Below are 20159 nucleotides of genomic sequence, written 5' to 3' on the forward strand. Positions count from 1 at the left end.
ACTGGAAAGTAAACATCAGCGTGATGACGTCTTTGTGCTGACTTAGTTACAACTCACCTTGCCCAATGCAGAATTATTCTTTTCTTCTCAGCTATGCATCATGTACCAATGAAAACATTATTTCACAAAGAGAGTGCAAACTTGTTCTATATCTGCAATTATTTTATCAGCAAAACACATATACAAAAGTGTTATACAAAACACATATACTAAACCTTGATGAAAAGAAACAGTATCTCATACACATACTGTGAGGCTATTTCACCCCCCCCCCCCAAAACAAACAGATTTTGCAGTTATAACTCACATGTAGAAAAAGCTGGTGAGCAGAACAGAAAACAGTATTATCACTCAATTTGATATTTAATAGTACATTACCTAGAAGGCTAATGCCTAAACGAGAGAGTCCCTGTCTCAGTCCTTCTCCCAGGCTCTCTGGAAGCTGCCTTCTCCATTCTTCTTGTCTGTTGTAATGTTCCTCATCCAGTGACAGCCTATCCATATTCCGAGCAAGACTTGTTGCCAGATTGGTAATTGACGTCAGTGTACCTAAATACATGGAGATCTACATTTGGGTCTGGATCAAAATGCTTTAATTTAAAACACGGAGACCTTCTATGCCTCACTGAAATACTGAGCTTATGAGCAGAACAGCAAGTCAATTGAAAAGTCGCCCATGTGTAACATGCTTTACTATTTGTTAAGCATCACCACGCTGCTTCTACGGTCCACGTCACGCTTTTTACATTAGCCTGCACCAGGTTTGCCTGGCCGGTGGGAACAGCAACTCATCTGAACATCCTTCCCCAGTCCCCAAACTTCTGTAAGGTTAACCTAAACGGAGGGGGGGTGATGGAAAGGTAAACAAATATTTACAGAAGGAGCCCGGGAGGACGTGTCCTGCGGGAGCCTGAAGCAGCAGCAAGCGGCTGGGGCAGCCGCGCCGCGGTCTCTCCAGGGCGGCCGGAGCCACGCGATGGCACTGTTTGTACAGACTTCGCAAAACAAAAGCTGCTCCTGTCCTCGGGCCAGAGCAGCCCTGCTGTCAAAACCTATCCATGTACTGACACAGTTATGACAACTGTATCTGCTTTTTTTTTTTGAAAAAAAGAAATAATAAATATGATGAGGCGACACAGTGTAGAATTTCTGATGGTTAGCAGAAGTACAGAACACCTTTAATATTTCTGCAGTTATCACATGAAATACTGGCTGAGCCAATCTCCATTTCCCACTGGGAGGTTTAAAATTCTGAACTTTCTGAAACATTCTTACACACTGTAGTTAAGCGGTGATCTGTTTAATACATAAGATGTAATATATGAGCTTTGTTACCCTCCCAGCATTTCGCTGCAGCCTAGCAAGCCAAACAAAGCTGCAAGCAATATTGTTTAAAACTTTAACACATTCTTTGACAATGCACGACAACAAAGCAGTAGTTGGAGCAACAAAGTGAAAGATCTACCTTTGGAAATGTGTTTTACAAATGATGTTGTTCCTCTGGAAACTCCACTGACAAATGCTCCTGGGCCTCTGGTCAGCCCTTCATAGGGGAGCCTAAAGAAATCGGCTATGCCGTTCCCTATGCTTCTCACCAGACTAGCCGGGCTTCCGAGAATTTCCAACGATCCGACAACCCAGCCTGTGTGGAGAAACAAGACACATGTTACAGCTGCAAAAACTGCAGAAGCAGCAGTTGTGAAAAGGTTATTCCTTAATTCTCTTTTTCACACTAGAATTCATCGCATTATGAACTTCCTTTGAGCAAAACACGGGAAATAACTCATCCACTATGAATTCAGAAATGGCAATCTTTCATACTTCGTAAATCAAAGAAATCCTTTTGGCAAACTCACAAATAGCTTTAGAATGACTTCCTTCCAGGAGCTTCCCGTATTTCTGCTAAAAGTGTGCTAGAGAGGCGGATGCTAGAGCCTCACAGCTACGGAGGAACGAGACTGCAAGTTCAGATCGCTGGGTCGGTTTTAGACACTATAAGGCAGCGATGTGATTTCACATCCTTATGTGATAGAATTGTGACAGGGAGTTTACACTGATACAATGTACTGCTTTACCGGAGTGTGGAGGTCAATTGCTTGATGGAGTGTTAGGAAAGGGGATGCAGATTTTTGACAAGTGCTTAAGAAGTTATTTTAAATCCACCCCAACCCTTCTAAGCTGATCATTTTCTTTCAGAGTGCAGTGAAAGCCAGACAAATGTCTTTTGCTCAGTACAGTTGTGTAAACAGCAACGACATCTACATGCTGATTAGGTTACTCATAGGGGAGTATTCCTTATGCATATCCCAGGAGAGGTATCTGCGGATCTGGTTTCCTATATAAACGCAGGGTTGCCAGCAGCTTGCTGGACGGCCAAGCGCGCAGCAATCTGTTGCTGGAAAGCTGTTTGCAGGTCTTGTCTTTCTCAGGCTGGTTGGCAGCAGATTTATTAGGGAAATAGTGCTGCATAACTTTTTTTCAGCAGCCCAGAGAGAGCGATTTAGAAATGGCAATAAACATTAAACGGGAACTGCCTGGTCTTTGAGCCCCAGTACCATGAATTTCAACTGGCACCATCAGAGTGACACAAGGCACGACAGGGCCAGGAGACTGAAAGATGGACAGATTGGCCTCCTGCTCTCCCGCCGAGGGCCCTTGATCTGCGCTGCCCTCCTCATTCCCATCTCATCACTGCAAACTCCTGCTATCCAGATGCTTTTCTTGTTTTCTAGTAACCCCTCCCAGTCACTCCTGTGGAAGGCTGAATCATGAAACTGAACAGAAGAGAAAATGTTAGTCATATGAAATGAATTAATCTCATACTACCATTGTAAGCTCCCGGAAAATCTATTATTCTTGTTGAATCTGTCCCACATTTCAGCCCTGGCAGGTTGAGAACTCCAGTTCATGTAGTATAAAAAGCGGGAACCACAGTGGACATAAGGGAGAGGGTAGGACGGACTATGAAAACAAAAAGCAAGTACTACTGGCAACATGACGAGCAGAGCAGCAACGAGCGCTGTGGTCCCGTGGTGCCTGCCCTGGAGACCAGTGTCCCCGTGGCAGCCCTTCCCTGCCAGGGACCAGGGGAAGCCAGCGCTCCAGGCTGGGCCTGCGACTCCCTCACTGTAGTATTTTTAACAAATTATCCTTGCCACTGTGTGAAGTGATGAAAAGCTGGAGGGGCGGGGAGGCATGTACAGATGGAAGAGATGCTCTTTCTGTTTTTTCTGATCAATAATGTTGCAATAATTCCTTACAAACAGCCTTTTTTTTTCCAAATGTCCTCAGCATTCCTTGTCCCGAGGCGGTGATGGGATAGCATGAGGTGATGGAAAGGGCTGCATGATACTGCAGATTAATGCCTTGCTGCCCTGCAGGCACCGCCAGGCTGGGATATGAGAGACTCCAACTCCACTCACCTGTTTGGCCAGCCAGCGTGCTCAGGAATGAAAACCAGATTAAAACCAGGAATGAAACCAGTTAAACATAAAGCTGAGGGGTTGCCTGGTAACCCGGGGATGGCGTGTTGCAGTCTGGCCCTGGCTTGTGGGCTGTCAGTTTTGGGAAGCTCTGGAAGGAGCATGCTCACCCTTGGAGAGCGCATGGGAGGAACGTGCAACCTGCGGCAAGGGTGACCCTCCTTGGCCAATGCTCAGAGCAAAACTAATGGCTCCTCACTGCCGGCATGGACCACCCAACCCAGGGAGGAAGGCGTGGGAGTAAGTTGGGAATAGGAAAATGATGAATCAGGAACAATCCCTCAATTCACAAGCTCTGTGCTGCATTTTACTTTGCAGAAATGCAGTATCAGGTCAGGTTACCATTTCCCAAAGTATGCTTAGTAATTATTATATCCACTAATACGAAATAATTATGACTATATTAGCAGAGAGCCATTGCATTTTCTTTATAGGCAACTATAGGGTTAGTTCTGGCTGACACCAGCAATATTTTCAAATAGAATTTTATTAACTTCTAAATAGAAGCCAACTTAATTAGAAAAGGATGGGAGATTTCCATTGCAAGTTTTGCTAATTTGAGACAAGCAATGCTAATCAGCATATTTGAGCAGAGCTCTCCAGCCCCATTCATTGCTTATGAGACGTGGATTCTGGCCGCTCCTTTGCAACATATGGGGCAGCCTGATACACTCACGCTCTTTAGCAGGCTTTGGGACAAATCCTGTCCCCTCCCACAGGGCAGCAATGGTCTTCCACACAGCTAAGGGCAAAATGAGACTATATCCGCTTGGAGCGTAAGGCATAGCTGTATGGGAATGCTGTTTGTGCAGATTTATGCATGGGGCAGTGGTGAGCAGAAGGGGTGTCACACAACCCCTTGTTTTGCAGATTAATATGGTTAAAATGCAGGAGAGTGAGGTCCTCTTTCCTAAGAGACCAATCCAAGAAGTGTAACTCACCTGATGGTGAGGAAAGGACTCAGGGTTTGCAGATCGTATAAAGCTTTTTGCTTGATTTTTTCCTCCTTTTTAACTTTGTTGACACAGACAGCCTTTTGACAAGTGTCACAAACTCTTAAAAATAAAGCACCTTCTTTGCCCAAGCAAACATTAATCAACACAATTCACCATTTTAATCATGGTAACCCCTTTCAAAAAATACATTTTAGTTTTAGGCTTTGAGTGGGATTTAATAGTAACTAAATATATGCTCATGTATTTTCCTGAAGAGAAGTTCCACAGAAGCAAACATTATTTCTTAATATTTAAACCTGCTTGATTTCAGCTACATCATGAGCCCAGAGCAAGGGGTGGCCTGTGCACTGCTGCACACTGCAAGGGTAGCACAGGAGGAAAGACCAAGACCAGGCTCAGGAATCCCTCACTAGCATATGTGTCTCACCTGGGATCTTGCGGATGAAAAGCCAGTGTAACCCCAATTTCCTGCTGCAGTCTATCACCACTTGTATCACTACTCCTAGCCAGTTGTGGGGAGAAACATTCACACTGTGGACCATATTTGGCCACAGTTTCACTCTTAATTAGGAAGAAATAGATCTCCCCTTTTGTACTATGGGGTTTGACTGTAAAACAAATCCAACCAAGTAGTAAAAAGAAAAATCTGCAAATTTTGCAAGCAAAACAATGCAAGAAAATAATGAATCAGTGCACAATGCTCTGGTGCACAATTAGTACACAGTTGCCATAATCAGCTATGCAAGTTAGGTATGCACACAGACCAGATCAGCATCTCTCTACTTATAAATACCTGAAATGCATGTGTACAATTTTGGAAACTGTGCATAGAAATCAGGTCGCAGCTGTGCTTGCAGCACAAATGGAAGCATCCGGATTTCAGAAAATCTGACCATTAGTATTGCAGGAAAATAAATCCCATGTTTCAGTGTGGAGTACGTTACTTGTGTGTTATCATGGAGGAGCTTCCTCCTGTCTCAGGTACAAATTTCGTTCCACACTAAGACACAGCAGAGACCAAATCTCATTATTTCTAAATTAATATTTATGGGAAACAGAATGTACCTGCTAACCTAATAGACTAATTGCTCACTATTGATCCTATATGGAAAAAAGTTAGTAACAGCAAACTGCATAGTTCTTGGATCAAAGGACAACAAACATCTGTGTGCCAGTTTAGCATGAAGGCTGTATGAAGAAAGACAGATTTCTAATCATAAACTGCAGCCAAAAGGAGTTTTAACAACAAAACAACATTCAGGGCTATAATTTACTTCTGAATGCAGAGCAACATGCTGAATAATTTGATTAAATGTAGTTTTGGGGAGTTTATGTGAGGAATGTGGGTTGATTCTGACTAGTGCTATAATATAAAATGGCAAAACCTAAGCCAGCTAGAATACATTTTTATGCTGTGTTCAGGGTTTTGTAAAGCCTTCAGGCGGCTGGCTAATGTTTAGCACAACTTTACAAATCTTCACTGGTGTCTGCTCAGCCATTTTATTTCCCTTTTGTCGTATGGCAGGACATGAAAGGTGTCTGAAAATATCATTATCAAACAGTGTTTGAGGAAAACAATAATTGTATGGCTAACATCTAGGTTATTCAGTTTGAGAGACAATCACAGAATCCTGGTACCTAACAAAAATGTTACATGTTATGGAAAAGTACTGACCTGCTCTGAAAAGTGCTCCAGCAGCATAATGCATGGCCAAAGCATGGACAAGTTGCCTGGCAGTGGTGAAGATGGGTCCTCGCTCAAACACAGAGAAGGAGAGAGGGGTGTGATCTGAGGCTATATATAGTTTCAACGAAGCATGAATACTGACAAGAAGATTAACAGGTTGTATTGTTAATTTTCTTAACTTCACTGGCTTGACTAAAGCTCTTGCGTGCTCTCTCACTTGTTCAGGCAGTACCAGGGTAGTATCTGAAGTATACATGGATTGACAAGTGGTTTTGTTTTCTGGAAGATATGTATCAAACAAAGTCTTAATGTAGTAAACAAAGGTGTCTTCCACATACAGCCTAGCTGGTTTGAGCTCAAAGCTGAGGTCATTCACATGAAACATGAAATTCTCTTCCTCGGAAAAAGCAATGCAGAGTTTTATAAAGCAGTTTTCCTTATAGCTTTCCAAATCTTTGTTACAAACAATGAGGTTGTTCACTCTGGACCACTGCACGGTCTCATTTTTCTCTCCTTGGCACAGCAGGACTGCAAAATGGAAATTGGATTTGCTGTACAACTGATTGTCCAGTTGCAAGTCTTCACAATACACTTGGAGACTATGAAATTGTGGGAGGCCTTCCACGGCGTCCCACTGGAACTCCTGCGACAGGGGTCTCAGGTAGCTCGTGGCTGGGGCCATGTGGAGGAAAACATTGTCTGCTGTGAGACGCAGAAGTTCAGATGACACTTTGTGGTTTGTAGTATCATCAAACGCAGCAAGACTTAACTGATTGATGAACATTTTCAGTGACAGAGTCTGCTCTTGACTTCTAGACAGGAGGGAAAAGAAGTTTTGTTACTTCATATATTTTGAGTTCACCTGGCATCTTGCTTTCTCAAAAAGCTATCAGAAGGGATGTTCTATATAATACATGGGAAACTCATTGTGCAAGTCCCGATAATGTTAATGGGATCTGGCAGCTGTAATCACCACAGTGGGTACCACCCAGGAGGTCTTCTAAGAAATGGGATATTACACATCTATGCCAGGTTTCTCGTTCTTTCTTATCAATCAACAGGATAGTTTGGACAGGAATGTCTCTATATACACAGTAATTCCCTATTGGATTTGCAACAGAGCCAGATATTAAAGCAGACAAGAAATACAATTTTCTGATAATTCACGTACAGCCTCAGCTGTTACAATATTTTCTGGGAGCCACTACTGAAGCTTACTACTATGGATAATTCATTTCACATCACACGCAGCAAGTGCCCTCCAGCGAAGCCACCACACCATTTTTATACCGATTGCATTGACGGCCTCCCCACCTCCGGTGTTAACTGCCCATTGCCAAGTTTAACTAGCAAGTGGGCTATTATGTACTGCTGATGACCAGTTTCTCGGGGATTAATACTTAATTACAGTACAAATAAAAACAGTACAACAAATTCCACTCTACTTGTAACAGCATTGCTAGAGGCCAGGCATTCTGCATCTTGGAAATAGGTAGTGTGATAATTGCACTTGAGTGGAGCTGAGGACCAGGTTGTGGTGTGTGGGGAAGTCTTCTAAAGAAGAGTGTTATAATCAAGTACAGTTAATTACTGACTGTAAGACTATTTCTATAGCTCTTGCACATCAAGCTTCCTACCAATTTTAGTGGGAGCTTGTATGATTACGGATGGCAGGACTTGGCTAAATGCATTTTAAACTGATGAACACATTCAAAATTAATTATGATGGAAAATGTCTTTTTTTAATGAACAGCTCAGGACTATTTTTTCTATCAGACATCTAGTGTTTACGCTAAAGTGACATGACTTCTGAAGTTAGATTGTCCTTTTTTAACTGTCTAATACAAAGCATAACATATGGTCTAAACACATGCCACAGAGCATGCAGCAGTATTAAACAAAACAAACAGTTAAGCCAAAGTTCGTAAGTCAGTTAACACTTAGAAAGCTGACTGACCTCTCAGCACTGTTTGGCAATGCTTTTTATCATCTTTTATATACTTTATGTACCTGTTGAGGTTGATCTCGACGGGTCCAGCTCTTCCTTCTGGGGCCAAGGTTATGACTATTGTTCCACACTGATGGGCAATGTCCACATAAACATAGCCAAAGCCAGTTAAGAACACAATCTAGTGGAGAGAGTTAGAAACATATGGAATGCTACTGAAATTACTTTTTTTAACATCATAATTTGAATTAATTCTATTAATGCCTTCTGGTTGAGATCTTTTACTCCAATCATGATACTATTCAGGAAAAACAGAAACAGATTTCAATACTTCAGAAAATAACAGCTCTGATACTTTAAGCATTTCAGTTGTACAGCAAGATAAAATTAGCACCTCATCCTTTAACTGTATAACTGAATACACTTTAATAAGAAACTTCTTCTCCAGAAATAAGCAAGATGTGCTGGGGAGGGGGGAGGTTGTATGAGAAAAGAATAAATAGGAAATTTTAATTTGTGATTTTGGATTAAGGAGAAACGCATATTCCTGGAGCTCTGCAAAATCTCGCCTTCTCCTCTGGAAAAAAAACCCTAAATTAACATTATGTTGCTATGCCTTAGCTCAGAGATGGTTAGATGAATGGCTGATAGCATGATGCAAAACACATGAAGACTAAAAAATAAGTAACATTTTGGATTCATGAAGATTTGCTTAACAACTCAGCACTGAACACATTTTTAAGCCATCTAAACTGGTTTGGTGAGAACACCTTCACAAGCAAGATGCTTCCATAAAGAAATGGCAAAAGTAAGCGTATTGGAAAGCGTAAAATGTCTAAAAAGGCAGGAAAAATGGGAACTTGACAACAGGTTTGTCTTGCTTACAGATGTGCAAACTTTCATTCTAAACAAGTGGTCCTTAGGAATAAATGTTCTACTTAAAGAAATGACGTATTGTTTTTGGAGCTTAATTCTGCAATATTTCCATGCAAGTTTTGTCTTTTTCCAGAATACAAAAGATTAAGGTCTTTTTATGTTTGGAAAACTCACAGCAGTCCTTGTTAGAGCAAGCTGGCTTCTGTTTTCTTGTAGGGCTACTATCAACACAATGGTTTACTATATTGTATTGACAGAAGCTATAATTTAAAGGAACGCAAACTCAAGGAATAACACAAAGATAATGGGCTAGCACAGGTAAAATAAACAGTTGTTTGTCTTGAAGAATCTTCACTGCTGTTAACAAGCCACCAGAAGGAAAAGCACTTGGAAGTTTAGTAGGATCAGCAGCTAAACTGATTCTTGTTACACTATTTATAATAACCTTGTTATTAAATTTAGTTCATCAAATTATGTCTTATTCTTCTGAGAATTACATATAAGAGAATTTCTAATTTCGATACGTCAGTTTTAATCCTTTGCTTATCTGAAAGAGGTTCGCAATCCTGCATGATGGAATTGGAGAAAAAAGGACATTTCCTGAATTTTCAATACACCCTCATTATTCTAAAAACTCCTCATTGATCTTAAAGATTGGTCATTTTAATTCCAATTTCAGATTATTCTGCTGATAAAGATAAATACCTTAATTTTTGTAAATTAATAAAATTTTCTTTCTAATAGAATAAGAAGTACCTATCTGTGACTAGGTAGAAAGACTACAAATTACTTAAAATCCTCTAAATCCCAATTATTTCACAATCTGAACCGAGTTGTATGTGAAGCTATTAGCACATTCCTTATTTACTTATGTTTATAGTTTTCTAAGAGAAAGACTGACTGAGAAATCCTGAGGAAATTTTCTACATGTAAACCCTAAAACTTCAATAACAGAAGGCTACACTTTTTATTTGCAGAGTTCTTCAAGTAGACAATGATCCCCAAATGTTGTCTTAGCATCTAATTCCTTCTAGGAGCCAGATACTTATAAAGAACCCTGGTCTGGCATAACATTAATGACTGAAATTTGAAACCTTGCATTGCTTGACTGGCTTGCTGAATGAAACTGAACTACTTGCTATATAACATAACACTCAATAATCAAGAGCATTTTGTGATTGGTCCCCAGGGAAAACATCTGAAACTAGTATTTCTTTCAAAGAGCCAAGCAGTTTATGTTGATTCCATGTAAACTAATGACTTCAAAGATGGAAAAAATTCCCATCAAAAAGAATTATTCCAGTCAAGGAAGTTTTCATTTACCTCAAAACAGGAGAAAAATAACAGAAGAAAAGAAAAGGGGGGTTTTGTTTTGTTTTAGAAAGGCATACGTAGCTTCTGTGAAGACACAGTGATGATTTCTACAAGATGTAAATATAAAAATCCTGTGATAATTAAGTTACCAAATAGGAGGATTTTCCTGGATCCTGTGGGATTCTTTGCTTATAGGGGCCAGAAATTTTCAGGACTGATTTTTCCAGGGAACACCAGGTTGATTAAAAAGAAGTGAAAAAATTCAGCGCTAGAAAGCCTGTATTTTTGATCTAGCTATTTTAAAAAAGAAGGTAATCTGTATTCTAAAACTTCCACACGAAGGGGCTTAGGAAGGGGAGCTCCAAATACTTAAATGAAAAAAACCAAAACCAACAGAAAGGATATGCTTATTCCAGAGGAACGATATACTGTGCAGGTCAGGAAGACAACCCGTTACGCTGTGAACTAGGAAATAGCTTATAACAATTTACTTGTGTTCCTTGATTGTTGATGTCCACAAAATCACTCCATTCATTTACTAATTCATCAGACGACATCACTTTCAGAAGAATGCTGGGCAACAAATCTCTTGTTTTGCAATCTGGATAGCTGGAAACTTGATGGTAAAGTTCATGATGAACTGAACATTCAGCCGGAATCTTTCTGCAATAAACTTCAAACTTTGGTGTATCTGAAATTTTATAAAATATACAATATGAGGGCTTTCTAAAACCTGAGTTAAATCAAAACTTACCTATGCTTACACAAACGAGGAAGCTTCTGTCTAAAATATTACTAATAAATAAAAACATTACTTTTCTATTGGTTGGCATTTTATGTGTTTGGGTTTTTTTCCTTTTCTTTTTTATGTCATTAAATTTTACACAAATAGCGTTCCACTGATCTTTACATTAACATCAGCATACTGTAACTGAAATTTTGGCAATATGTTTTGTGTTACATTGGCAAATCTGATGAGATTTAAATGTTCCATGGGATTGAATTGATGTCAACAAAACTACACTGCCTACCACTTTCCTACAGCCACGTCTCCTTGACAGCTGGAACCAGGGACACCCAAAAGCCTGGAGCCATGTAAGTTCATACTCCTGACCTCACGATTAGCTCCACTAGCTTTCAGGCTTCAGTATCTTCTAGAGTCTCTCACTTTGAGATAGACCTTTATGAGGGCATCAAGTTCTCATTGTAACCAAAACACAAACTGAACTCAACTTTGTATTGAAGATACAGTAAAACAATTTATACTACAACAGTGCACTGTTTCTAATTACTGCATACTACATACCTTTGAAGTTCTCTTTTACAAGCAACGGAACGGAGCACCTATTGTGGATAATTATACGAGGACTAGGATCTTCTGTAAGTGTTAGGTACGTCACGCCAAGATGCTCTTGATAAGTCAGTGCTATAGCTCTGAAACAGAAGCAGATATACGTGATTATGCATGTTTTGGATGAAATCTTTATGTATTTTTACTCTGGACAATTAAAAACATTCAAAACTAGGATCTGTAAGATTCTTTATGATCAAGTTCCAATTCTACAGATATTTATATACATTTAGGCAAGTAGGTATCTCCACTGAGAATTATATTTAAACAGAAGAAGAGCACGAAAAACAACATTAAAGAAGAAATCACTTCATAGAGACTACTCATGAGTCAAATTGAGCACGTGTGTTTGCAAGATGAGACCCCTAGTCAGCAGAGATTTATATTAAATTAAAAACATGAGATTGTAGGCCCACATTTTCAACATAAATCTTTAAAATTTTCCAGAAGAATTTGCACGCATACTTCTCTGATACATATTAGAGATATTTTTAACAAATACATAAACTTGTAACTGACGGCTCCCCTGGAATGATCCACATTGCTATTGCCCTTTCAAATGTTAATGTTATGGATCATCACTAAATAAATTTCCAGAAATGAAAATTAATTTAGTTCTACTCATTAGCTACATAAAATGTCTTCACACATAAACACAAATTCTTTTTTTTCTTGTGCAAATTTATTGGCTATTTCTAAAAAACTTAACTTCATGGTGATTTAAAAAATCCAAACAGTCTGAAAATTTGATTAGGAACATGAGATCCTCTATGCCTGTCTCAGAATTATAAGGAATCCTTTCCTTGTTCTTCACATTTTAAAATCTTTTTAATTTGAAGTCTATGTGAGAATCTTTAGTATCCACAATGATACCTCTTAGACTCTGCAGAGGAACTATATGAGGGTTTGAATGATATCAAGCACTTCAGGCAAGAGAAAGATCATATGGCTGGTAATATATACTGATGTAGCTTCTCTAATTTCAGCAGATTGTTTCTTGTTTATACAAGCATAAGCATGAATAGATTCAGATATCAGATCTGAGAATTAAAGCTGGGCATCTGACAAGTCATTGGACTGTTATTTTTAACTAGCTGGATGCATTTGTTTGTAAGTGGGATGCACATTTGGATATTTCAAGCTTTAAAAATTGGAAATCTTTCCTTCTTGCAGTCTCAAAATAGTTTCATCCCTTTTTTGCTTTTCCTGTTTATCCTCTTATTATTACTAAAATACATTTTTACCTTTTATAAACAAACCCTAAATTTTTGTATTGTATTATTTCAGACTGTCCTTGAACTCTTAAATTGTTACCCTCAAATTAAAAAAGACCATAATCTCGAATATAAACTTTTCACGCTCTTATTTTTTTGTATGCATGTAACAAAATAGCAGCCCATACATTATAAAAATTGTACAACTTATACATGATCATAAGATTAAACCATGTACAATAAAAGCATCAAAACCATCAAAAGATGACAATTTTTAAGTTAAAGTAAGACTTGGCTTTACATACGGGGGGCATAAGTTACTCTGACTTTTGCACTCATCTCTTATGGTTTGTTACTAGCTGAGGCTTTATAGCAACAAGCAAAGTTTACTATTCATGACTGTTCAGCGTACGGTACCTGGTACAAAATCCACTTTCACTACAAACCCCTGTCGGCACCGCCACGCTCTGTCTAGGAAACTCCTGTTTAATGACAGCTGGTAGGCTCCACAGCTCACAACTCCCAGCGCAGCCGCCTGGACTGAAACTCAGCAGCATGCGTTTTTCAGTAAGAGGCGCCCCCGAAGCTAAGGGACTGGTGTCTGACATCAGGTCCCAGCAGGGCACAGCGCTCAGCGTCTCGCTGGGTGGTGCCCCAGCTGGACTGACGCTGAACACAGTACTGTCTGATGAGTGGAAGTCCTGGAAAGACAAAAGATGGTGGTAGCACGACATGCTGGCTCCTAACAGGAAGTTTATTCATGTTGATCTTGCACAAAACAAGTAGCCTCAAGTAGCCAACTGACCACAACTAACTAAAAGTTGCACTAAGTCCATTGCGTTAAAAGCTATTTGGTCAAATTCTGTCTTCAGGTATACTTATGCAGTTCACTGAGCACAGTTATCTACAGTCCACTCTCAGTTGCACAACGTAACTCTACCAAATGCAACAGTTACATCACCATAACATAACAGGGAGAAGAAAATCCACTTACAGATATAAAGCTAAGAATGGATTTTAGCCTCAACATTCTTCCAACCCCCCATCCCGTAAGACTGCCACAAAATGCGCAATGCATAAATGTAGATACTGATGTGAAGAAAACTAATGCAGAAGGAAAACAATATAGAAATAGGGAGCTTTAAAAATTTGTTTATCTGCCAACTCCTCTAGCAAGTTTGACCCTGAGAATTCTTTCCACATATTTTACTATAAATGTAATCGTCAATAAATATGTATAAATGGTTGATTAAAATATATTAACCATGCACACATTTTGGTTCCTGTAAGCTAGTCCTTAAATATACTGTGCGATTATTAGAAAACTGATATTCACGATTTGATGCAGTTTGCTGAAATACATAAACTTTGGGCACATCTCTAGTTCTGCAGCTTTGTTCAGATAACTGGAATCTTCCCAAAAGGATAACAAAAAGTTTCCAGCCTGCCAGGCCAATATACCTCTTTTACATGTGAACTCAGTAAAAATTCTGAGAACAACTTCAACAGCTACTACGGATTACGCTGCCTATTTTACAGAAATGGCCATTAGCGCTGAGCAGATGGAGAACAGGCAGAACTAATTCTGCAATGTGCAAGAATCTCCTGCTTTGCACAGATTTCTGATCACAGTTAATTACTGGAGTTGAATTTACCCAGGATTCTGTATTTTAAATTAAAATGATATAAAATACTTTATCATTATTATGTCTAAAGATTTCTGTTCCAAGCTCTGCTATATGCAGTTGAGACCATACAAATCTAAACACCCATGTACCACAGATGACAAACAAAAACAGTATCCACAGTGCTTTACCTCCTCTCCTGAGTGGGGTTTGGAAATAGAAAGCTGTGGCCTATAATAGATTTGATATGATGTATCATTGATTATTGTTGTCTTATCTTCTATCTGTAGAATTTGTATACCTTGTCGAACCATTGAAGAAATGCAGAATTGACACAACTGTAAAATAATAAAAACGATGATGAGGTCACACAAAAAACCATAAAAGGTATTGAAATACAGTGACAGAACTGCCATTTTCTTTTTAACTGTGGAAATCCTGTCTATATTCATGCACTTCATAACTGGAGCCACATCACGTACTTTTGAAGTTGCATCTGTCAATGTTTTCCAAACAAAATTGAGAATTCATTAATTATTTTCCAGGAGATATTGTATTATCTTGATGAGTTGGGCAGAATGTTTTTGGTGATCTAATCTTTAAATTATACTTCGTACATTGTTTATACTCTCATTATGTTTTACATGTAATAACATAATTAGGGAGGAGCTTTCACACTGCATACATTTGATTGTTTGCATCTGCTATATAACTTTGTTTTTAAATGATAAAGTTATAGATCATGATAATTTTCTTCTAACCTTTTGATGACCTGGAAGAGCACCAAGTTTTATTTCAGCTTCAACAAAACCTTCTTCGTCCAACGTTACTACTTCCCCATTATCGGCATCCTTCCATTTTGGGGAGGTCACATTATGAACCAGTTCAATTGCCACTGATTTGTGCACAGTATTAGTGTTTGCCCAGTATATTCCAACCTGAAAAGCTTCCTGCAAGTGAAAAATGACCGATTATCACTTGCTTACAATTCGATACACTTCTACTAGAGTTAAACGTAGTTTCCAGTATGAAGTCAACCTCATTTCCTCCCTTTCTCCCTCTGATACTTTCTATGTGGTACAAGGACAGATAAAACCACAATGCAGCTATGGGACTGATCCTCACAGTGGAATCAAGACCATAGTCTACACTGAGACATGTTAATAAGCAGACCTTTTGTTAACTAACAGACATACATGGGGGGAAAAAAGATGGCAAAATAAACAGGAAGTATCAGATTGTCCAATTGGAATTGACAAGCTGCTGTGTCAAATTATTTTAATTCTTTCAAAAATAAAGAATATTGGGGTTGTACTAAAAAAGCATGTGCATGGCCAAGCTAAGGTATGTGAGAAGATCCGTTACACAAAACTCTGAATTCAGGAAGGCAGGCATCCTAAAGAATCTTCCTTGTTTGTAATTCACCCTATCTCATTATCAAACCTTTCTTGGTAGCATATGAGCTATGAAACAACTCAACCTAAAACACTCTCAAACCGAACATTCCTTCCAGGTTGCCAGCTTCGCTACTGCAGTCAACACACTTCCCAAGTGACAGGCTGGAACAGCAGGGTCCAAAATCTGTATTTGACTTTTATAGCAATTTACTTGTGCTGCTACATTATGCCCACATTGTGGATTCATTGGCTGAATCGGGAGAAGGAGAGAAGGCTGCTGAATCAGATGGCATGCAGGTCTTCTTCCTACAGTGTCTTACAGACAATTTTTAACTATGCATCTTTAAGACATGTTGTTCTTCAAACATTGCTATCAAGTATGTCATGCTACCCACTCAGTGGCTCAGTCAGTGTGGCAAATTTCGATTGTTATTCCTACTCCTCATCATATGACTAGCAGACACAGTGACTGGAAAGTGGGAATCATCTGGATTAATAACCATTCTTCAGAATCAGAATGTCTAGCAGAACTGTGCCTGTTAATGTGAATGACAGTTACCTCGAAGTTGGGAGGTATAATTACTTTCCCAGTAGGTACTTGAAGAACAATCTTCTCTCCTTCAAACAGCCAGAGGTCCCACTTGGACTGATTGATAAGCAAAGCCCAGGGCAGGAGTTCTATCAGCAGAGTTTTAACACACGGTTTCCACGCCGACAGCTTTACCCGCATTGGGCTATCCCATTGGGAGAGTTGTTCATTGCTGTTCAAAAATGAATAAACAAAAAGATAAAGTCAAAGGAATAATGAATTCAAGATTACAAATGATAAGCCGTCATTTTCAGAAATTTGCAAGGCTTTTCTGTTTTGAAATAGAAAAACAATCTCCTCTTATCATTCTGCAACATACTGAGATGCTGTCAGACAGATCTAGCTACATGTAGGCTATAAAGACATATTTTTAACTGCATAAGCTCAACCTAATTTGGTCAATCAAAGAAACGCCTTAACAGAATTACAACTCTCCTTCAGAACTAAACCTGTGACATTTGTAGTCATAAAATGACATTTCAACTTTTATTTTCAGCAACTCTTCCTACAGCAACTCCCTTGTTTCTGTACTGAAACAAACAGCTACTGAATAAACAACAGCTAAAGTAGGTGCATTTTTTTCAGTTCCATTTTTTTAATCCTTGCTGATGTAATCTTTTCAGTGTAATCAAGGGCAGCCCCAAGGCTGACCTCAATTTTTTCCCACCTGCAACAGATTCTGCAGCTTACATAAGGGAATCATGTAATTACTGAAAACATATTCAATGTTGATCACATATAGTCTTCTTGAACGTGATTTCAGTTTATTTTATATATAACGTATATATATAATACAAACATATATTCAATTTATTTTCAGTTTCTGCAACAATCATGAAGAAGGTTTAGCAAAGAATTACCTGTCTGAATCCTTCCTATTATATGGCCATGCAGGCTGGGGAGGATTAGCAGTGCCATAGAACTCAGACAGTATTTGGTTGACATTGCCACCTGGATGGGATTTAGTCGCTATCTGTTTAATTAGCGTGGTTGAGATAGGGACTGCGCACTCTGATGGATCATCTTCTTCCCTGTCATTGAAAACAGATTCAGTCACTTACACAACAAGATCAAGCACTAGCCGCACTAACATTTTCTTTAATGGAGCTTTCCAAACGTACTCTGCAGTAGGAACACGCTCAAGGTAATCACGGATGAATCTAGTTACAGTGTCTAACAAGTTCCTGAGCATTAACTGACATGCATGGATTTGTTATGACACTCTAATGACCTTTGTGTCTGAGACCCTAGAAATTCTTCAGGATTCTCAAAAAACATTTCAAGATCATTTAGGAATTTATTTTTCAAAACACAAAAACGCGGACTGCTTAAGCAAACAAATGCCAATGTGCTTAGGATAGTTATAACAAATTTAATATTTCCTATCATATCATTTCAGGCCGCCTATGCTTGTTTTATTGTATCTCCTCTGCACATGCCATACTCTTGCAAAAAATGCACCAGAAGTTAAAGCTATGAAGATAAATTATTCCTTCTTTTCCATACAAATGTACTATTTTCAAGGAAAGCAAGTATTTTACCGGGCTTGAAATGTCAGGTGGTGCGTAAGATCAGGTTCTATATTTTGCAGTGCTTTCTCCTGTCCTTTCCCTGGAATCACTTGTGTTTCATTCAGTCCCAGACTTCTTTTCTCTAAGTGTATGATAATTGGGTCTGGAAGATGGCTCCTTACAACGAAAAGAGGGCTGAAAACAATCTACAGAAAGAAAAGAATATATCAATTTAAGGCTAATTTTATTCCAGTATTACAACTGTTGAAACAGTCTTTAAAGTGGGTCATTCTGCCCTTAATTTATTATACGACATGTAAAGCATAAACATTTAGATTTCAGAGACATTAAACGTACTTACTAATCGTTGCTGCACATGAGAGTTGGGCTCTAAAGTCAAAATTGTGCACCACACATATGTAATTGAACTCTTTGAAGATGGTACCTGTATGCAGAGAGATCAGCAGCATTACACTAAAATTATTTCAGGATTATAATGTTCAACATTTCATCATATCAAATAGAAGTCTAAACGCAAAGTCCCCAGTTCTCTCAGACATTTTTAATGCTATATTCCATATACCTATTTCTAGTCATACCTGAATGACAGTGCTGTGTTCTGAATGTTTAGAACTTAGACATACATCTCGGGACCAGTCTTCATCTCCTGTAGCTTTCACGCTTAGCTCGGTGAGCTCATTGTTTTCTAGGACATATGAAGGCAACTTCTGTTTGGCTGGAAGGCAGTTGATGTGTTCTTTAATAACGGCCTGTCCATCCTGACTAATGTAATGCTGAACCACTTTCAGTTCAATACTTTCGGAAAGGTAACTACAGACTGTCTGTCTTCCACAGATTAGGATCTAAAACACACAAAAATATGCAGCTCATATATAAACAATTGTGAAAAAGAAAGATCAAAATTGAATTATAGAGTGAAAACCTGTACAAGAATAATCTTCCTATTTTAGGTTTTCCCAAGCACTGCTGAAGGCACAGAATGGTAAAACATTATTTTTATTGGCCAAATGTATGTGCAATTTCATAGCAACCTAGACATTAAAATGCTTGAAATACTGCTAAGGCAGTATCCGGGCTTGAAAGAAACATGTAACATATCCACTTTCATTCCTACTGAACTCAGCAGTACTGCCCACAGCTGACATAGCTCTCGTTTGGATTTTAAGAGTACCGTGATGGTCTCTGAATGCTGAGCCCTTTCTGAGCAGACACAGTGATGTACTTCTGACACCCCACATTCCCATTACAATCCAGCGATCCAGACCTTTCAGTATGTTTGCTGTTTTAAAGCTTATAATTCCACTAAATGTCTGTACCACACTTCTGTATTTAAGTGCACCCACCTAGAAAATGACCAAATTAGACTCAGATTTGTTGCTGTCCATCATACATGAATTGTTTATCATAGAACATATATCTGACTTTTTCTAAGCTACACCAAGGAACAGCATTGCACGTGTATTTCTCTGCTACAACCATCTTCATTTGCTTTTCATTAATGAGGGCGCACGCCATAGCTACAACCTACCAAGCATAATCTCAGCAGGGCTTTCAGTGACGCCAGGCGCTGTTCTTGTCTGATCAGCTGTATTTCTGTTGCGCAACATAAGGCGCTCTGCCATATCCATGAGTTGAACGTGTTATGTCCACCACATGCTCTGGCTTCTGCCAATGCAGGCAGAATGACTGCAGTGTTATTACAGATCTCTTTACAAAGATAGTATGTGAAAAGTTACTGCACAGCAGCCCATTTTCAAATGTTAATTTGGTCATTACTTCTTTCTCTTTTAATGATACAAAGGCCTGAATTACAACCCGGAATAGGATATGAACAATTTCTTAAAAAAAATATAAATTCTGCTTCTCAAGAGCTTAAAACATGCAAGCGATTGCGTAACTTAGCACTGTCAGAATTTATAAACCACGCAAAGGGATGTTTACTGGAACATGTAAAATACATGGTGGTAATTGAGCTTTTAAATGCTAAGATCCATACCAAAGTGAAAAAAAGAGTTGTAAAAATTCCCAAAAATGCCCCCTGAAGACTGTTACGCCTGTTTTTTTGCAGATCCCAGTAGGAGAGGATAAATAATAAGGTGCCTAATTTGTGAATAGGTAACAGTTTAAATTACTCATGTTATTTTTTCCAAACTGGATCAAATACTTACTTGCTTTTGCACTCCACTGA

At 38.9% G+C, this 20159-nt stretch overlaps 1 protein-coding gene across 1 annotated transcript in view; it reads right to left on the bottom strand.

The window, feature by feature from the left end:
• The window catches only part of VPS13B (vacuolar protein sorting 13 homolog B (yeast)), a gene marked incomplete at its 5' end in the record, with an annotated part of 117271 nt that overhangs the window by 16234 nt on the left and 80878 nt on the right, over nt 1–20159 (bottom strand). The window contains 15 exons of the mRNA XM_009583756.1: nt 379–549; nt 1466–1642; nt 6114–6937; nt 8136–8254; nt 10755–10954; nt 11570–11697; nt 13246–13529; nt 14645–14791; nt 15215–15403; nt 16410–16611; nt 17300–17470; nt 17981–18156; nt 18312–18395; nt 18550–18813; nt 20140–20159. The exon at nt 20140–20159 is cut by the window's right edge and continues 139 nt beyond it. Of these exons, the coding sequence (XP_009582051.1) occupies nt 379–549; nt 1466–1642; nt 6114–6937; nt 8136–8254; nt 10755–10954; nt 11570–11697; nt 13246–13529; nt 14645–14791; nt 15215–15403; nt 16410–16611; nt 17300–17470; nt 17981–18156; nt 18312–18395; nt 18550–18813; nt 20140–20159 (3156 nt within the window). The remainder of the gene's footprint in view (nt 1–378; nt 550–1465; nt 1643–6113; nt 6938–8135; nt 8255–10754; nt 10955–11569; nt 11698–13245; nt 13530–14644; nt 14792–15214; nt 15404–16409; nt 16612–17299; nt 17471–17980; nt 18157–18311; nt 18396–18549; nt 18814–20139) is intronic.

Source organism: Fulmarus glacialis, unplaced genomic scaffold (genome assembly GCF_000690835.1).
Source record: "Fulmarus glacialis isolate BGI_N327 unplaced genomic scaffold, ASM69083v1 scaffold15928, whole genome shotgun sequence".
Classification (NCBI taxonomy): domain Eukaryota; kingdom Metazoa; phylum Chordata; class Aves; order Procellariiformes; family Procellariidae; genus Fulmarus; species Fulmarus glacialis.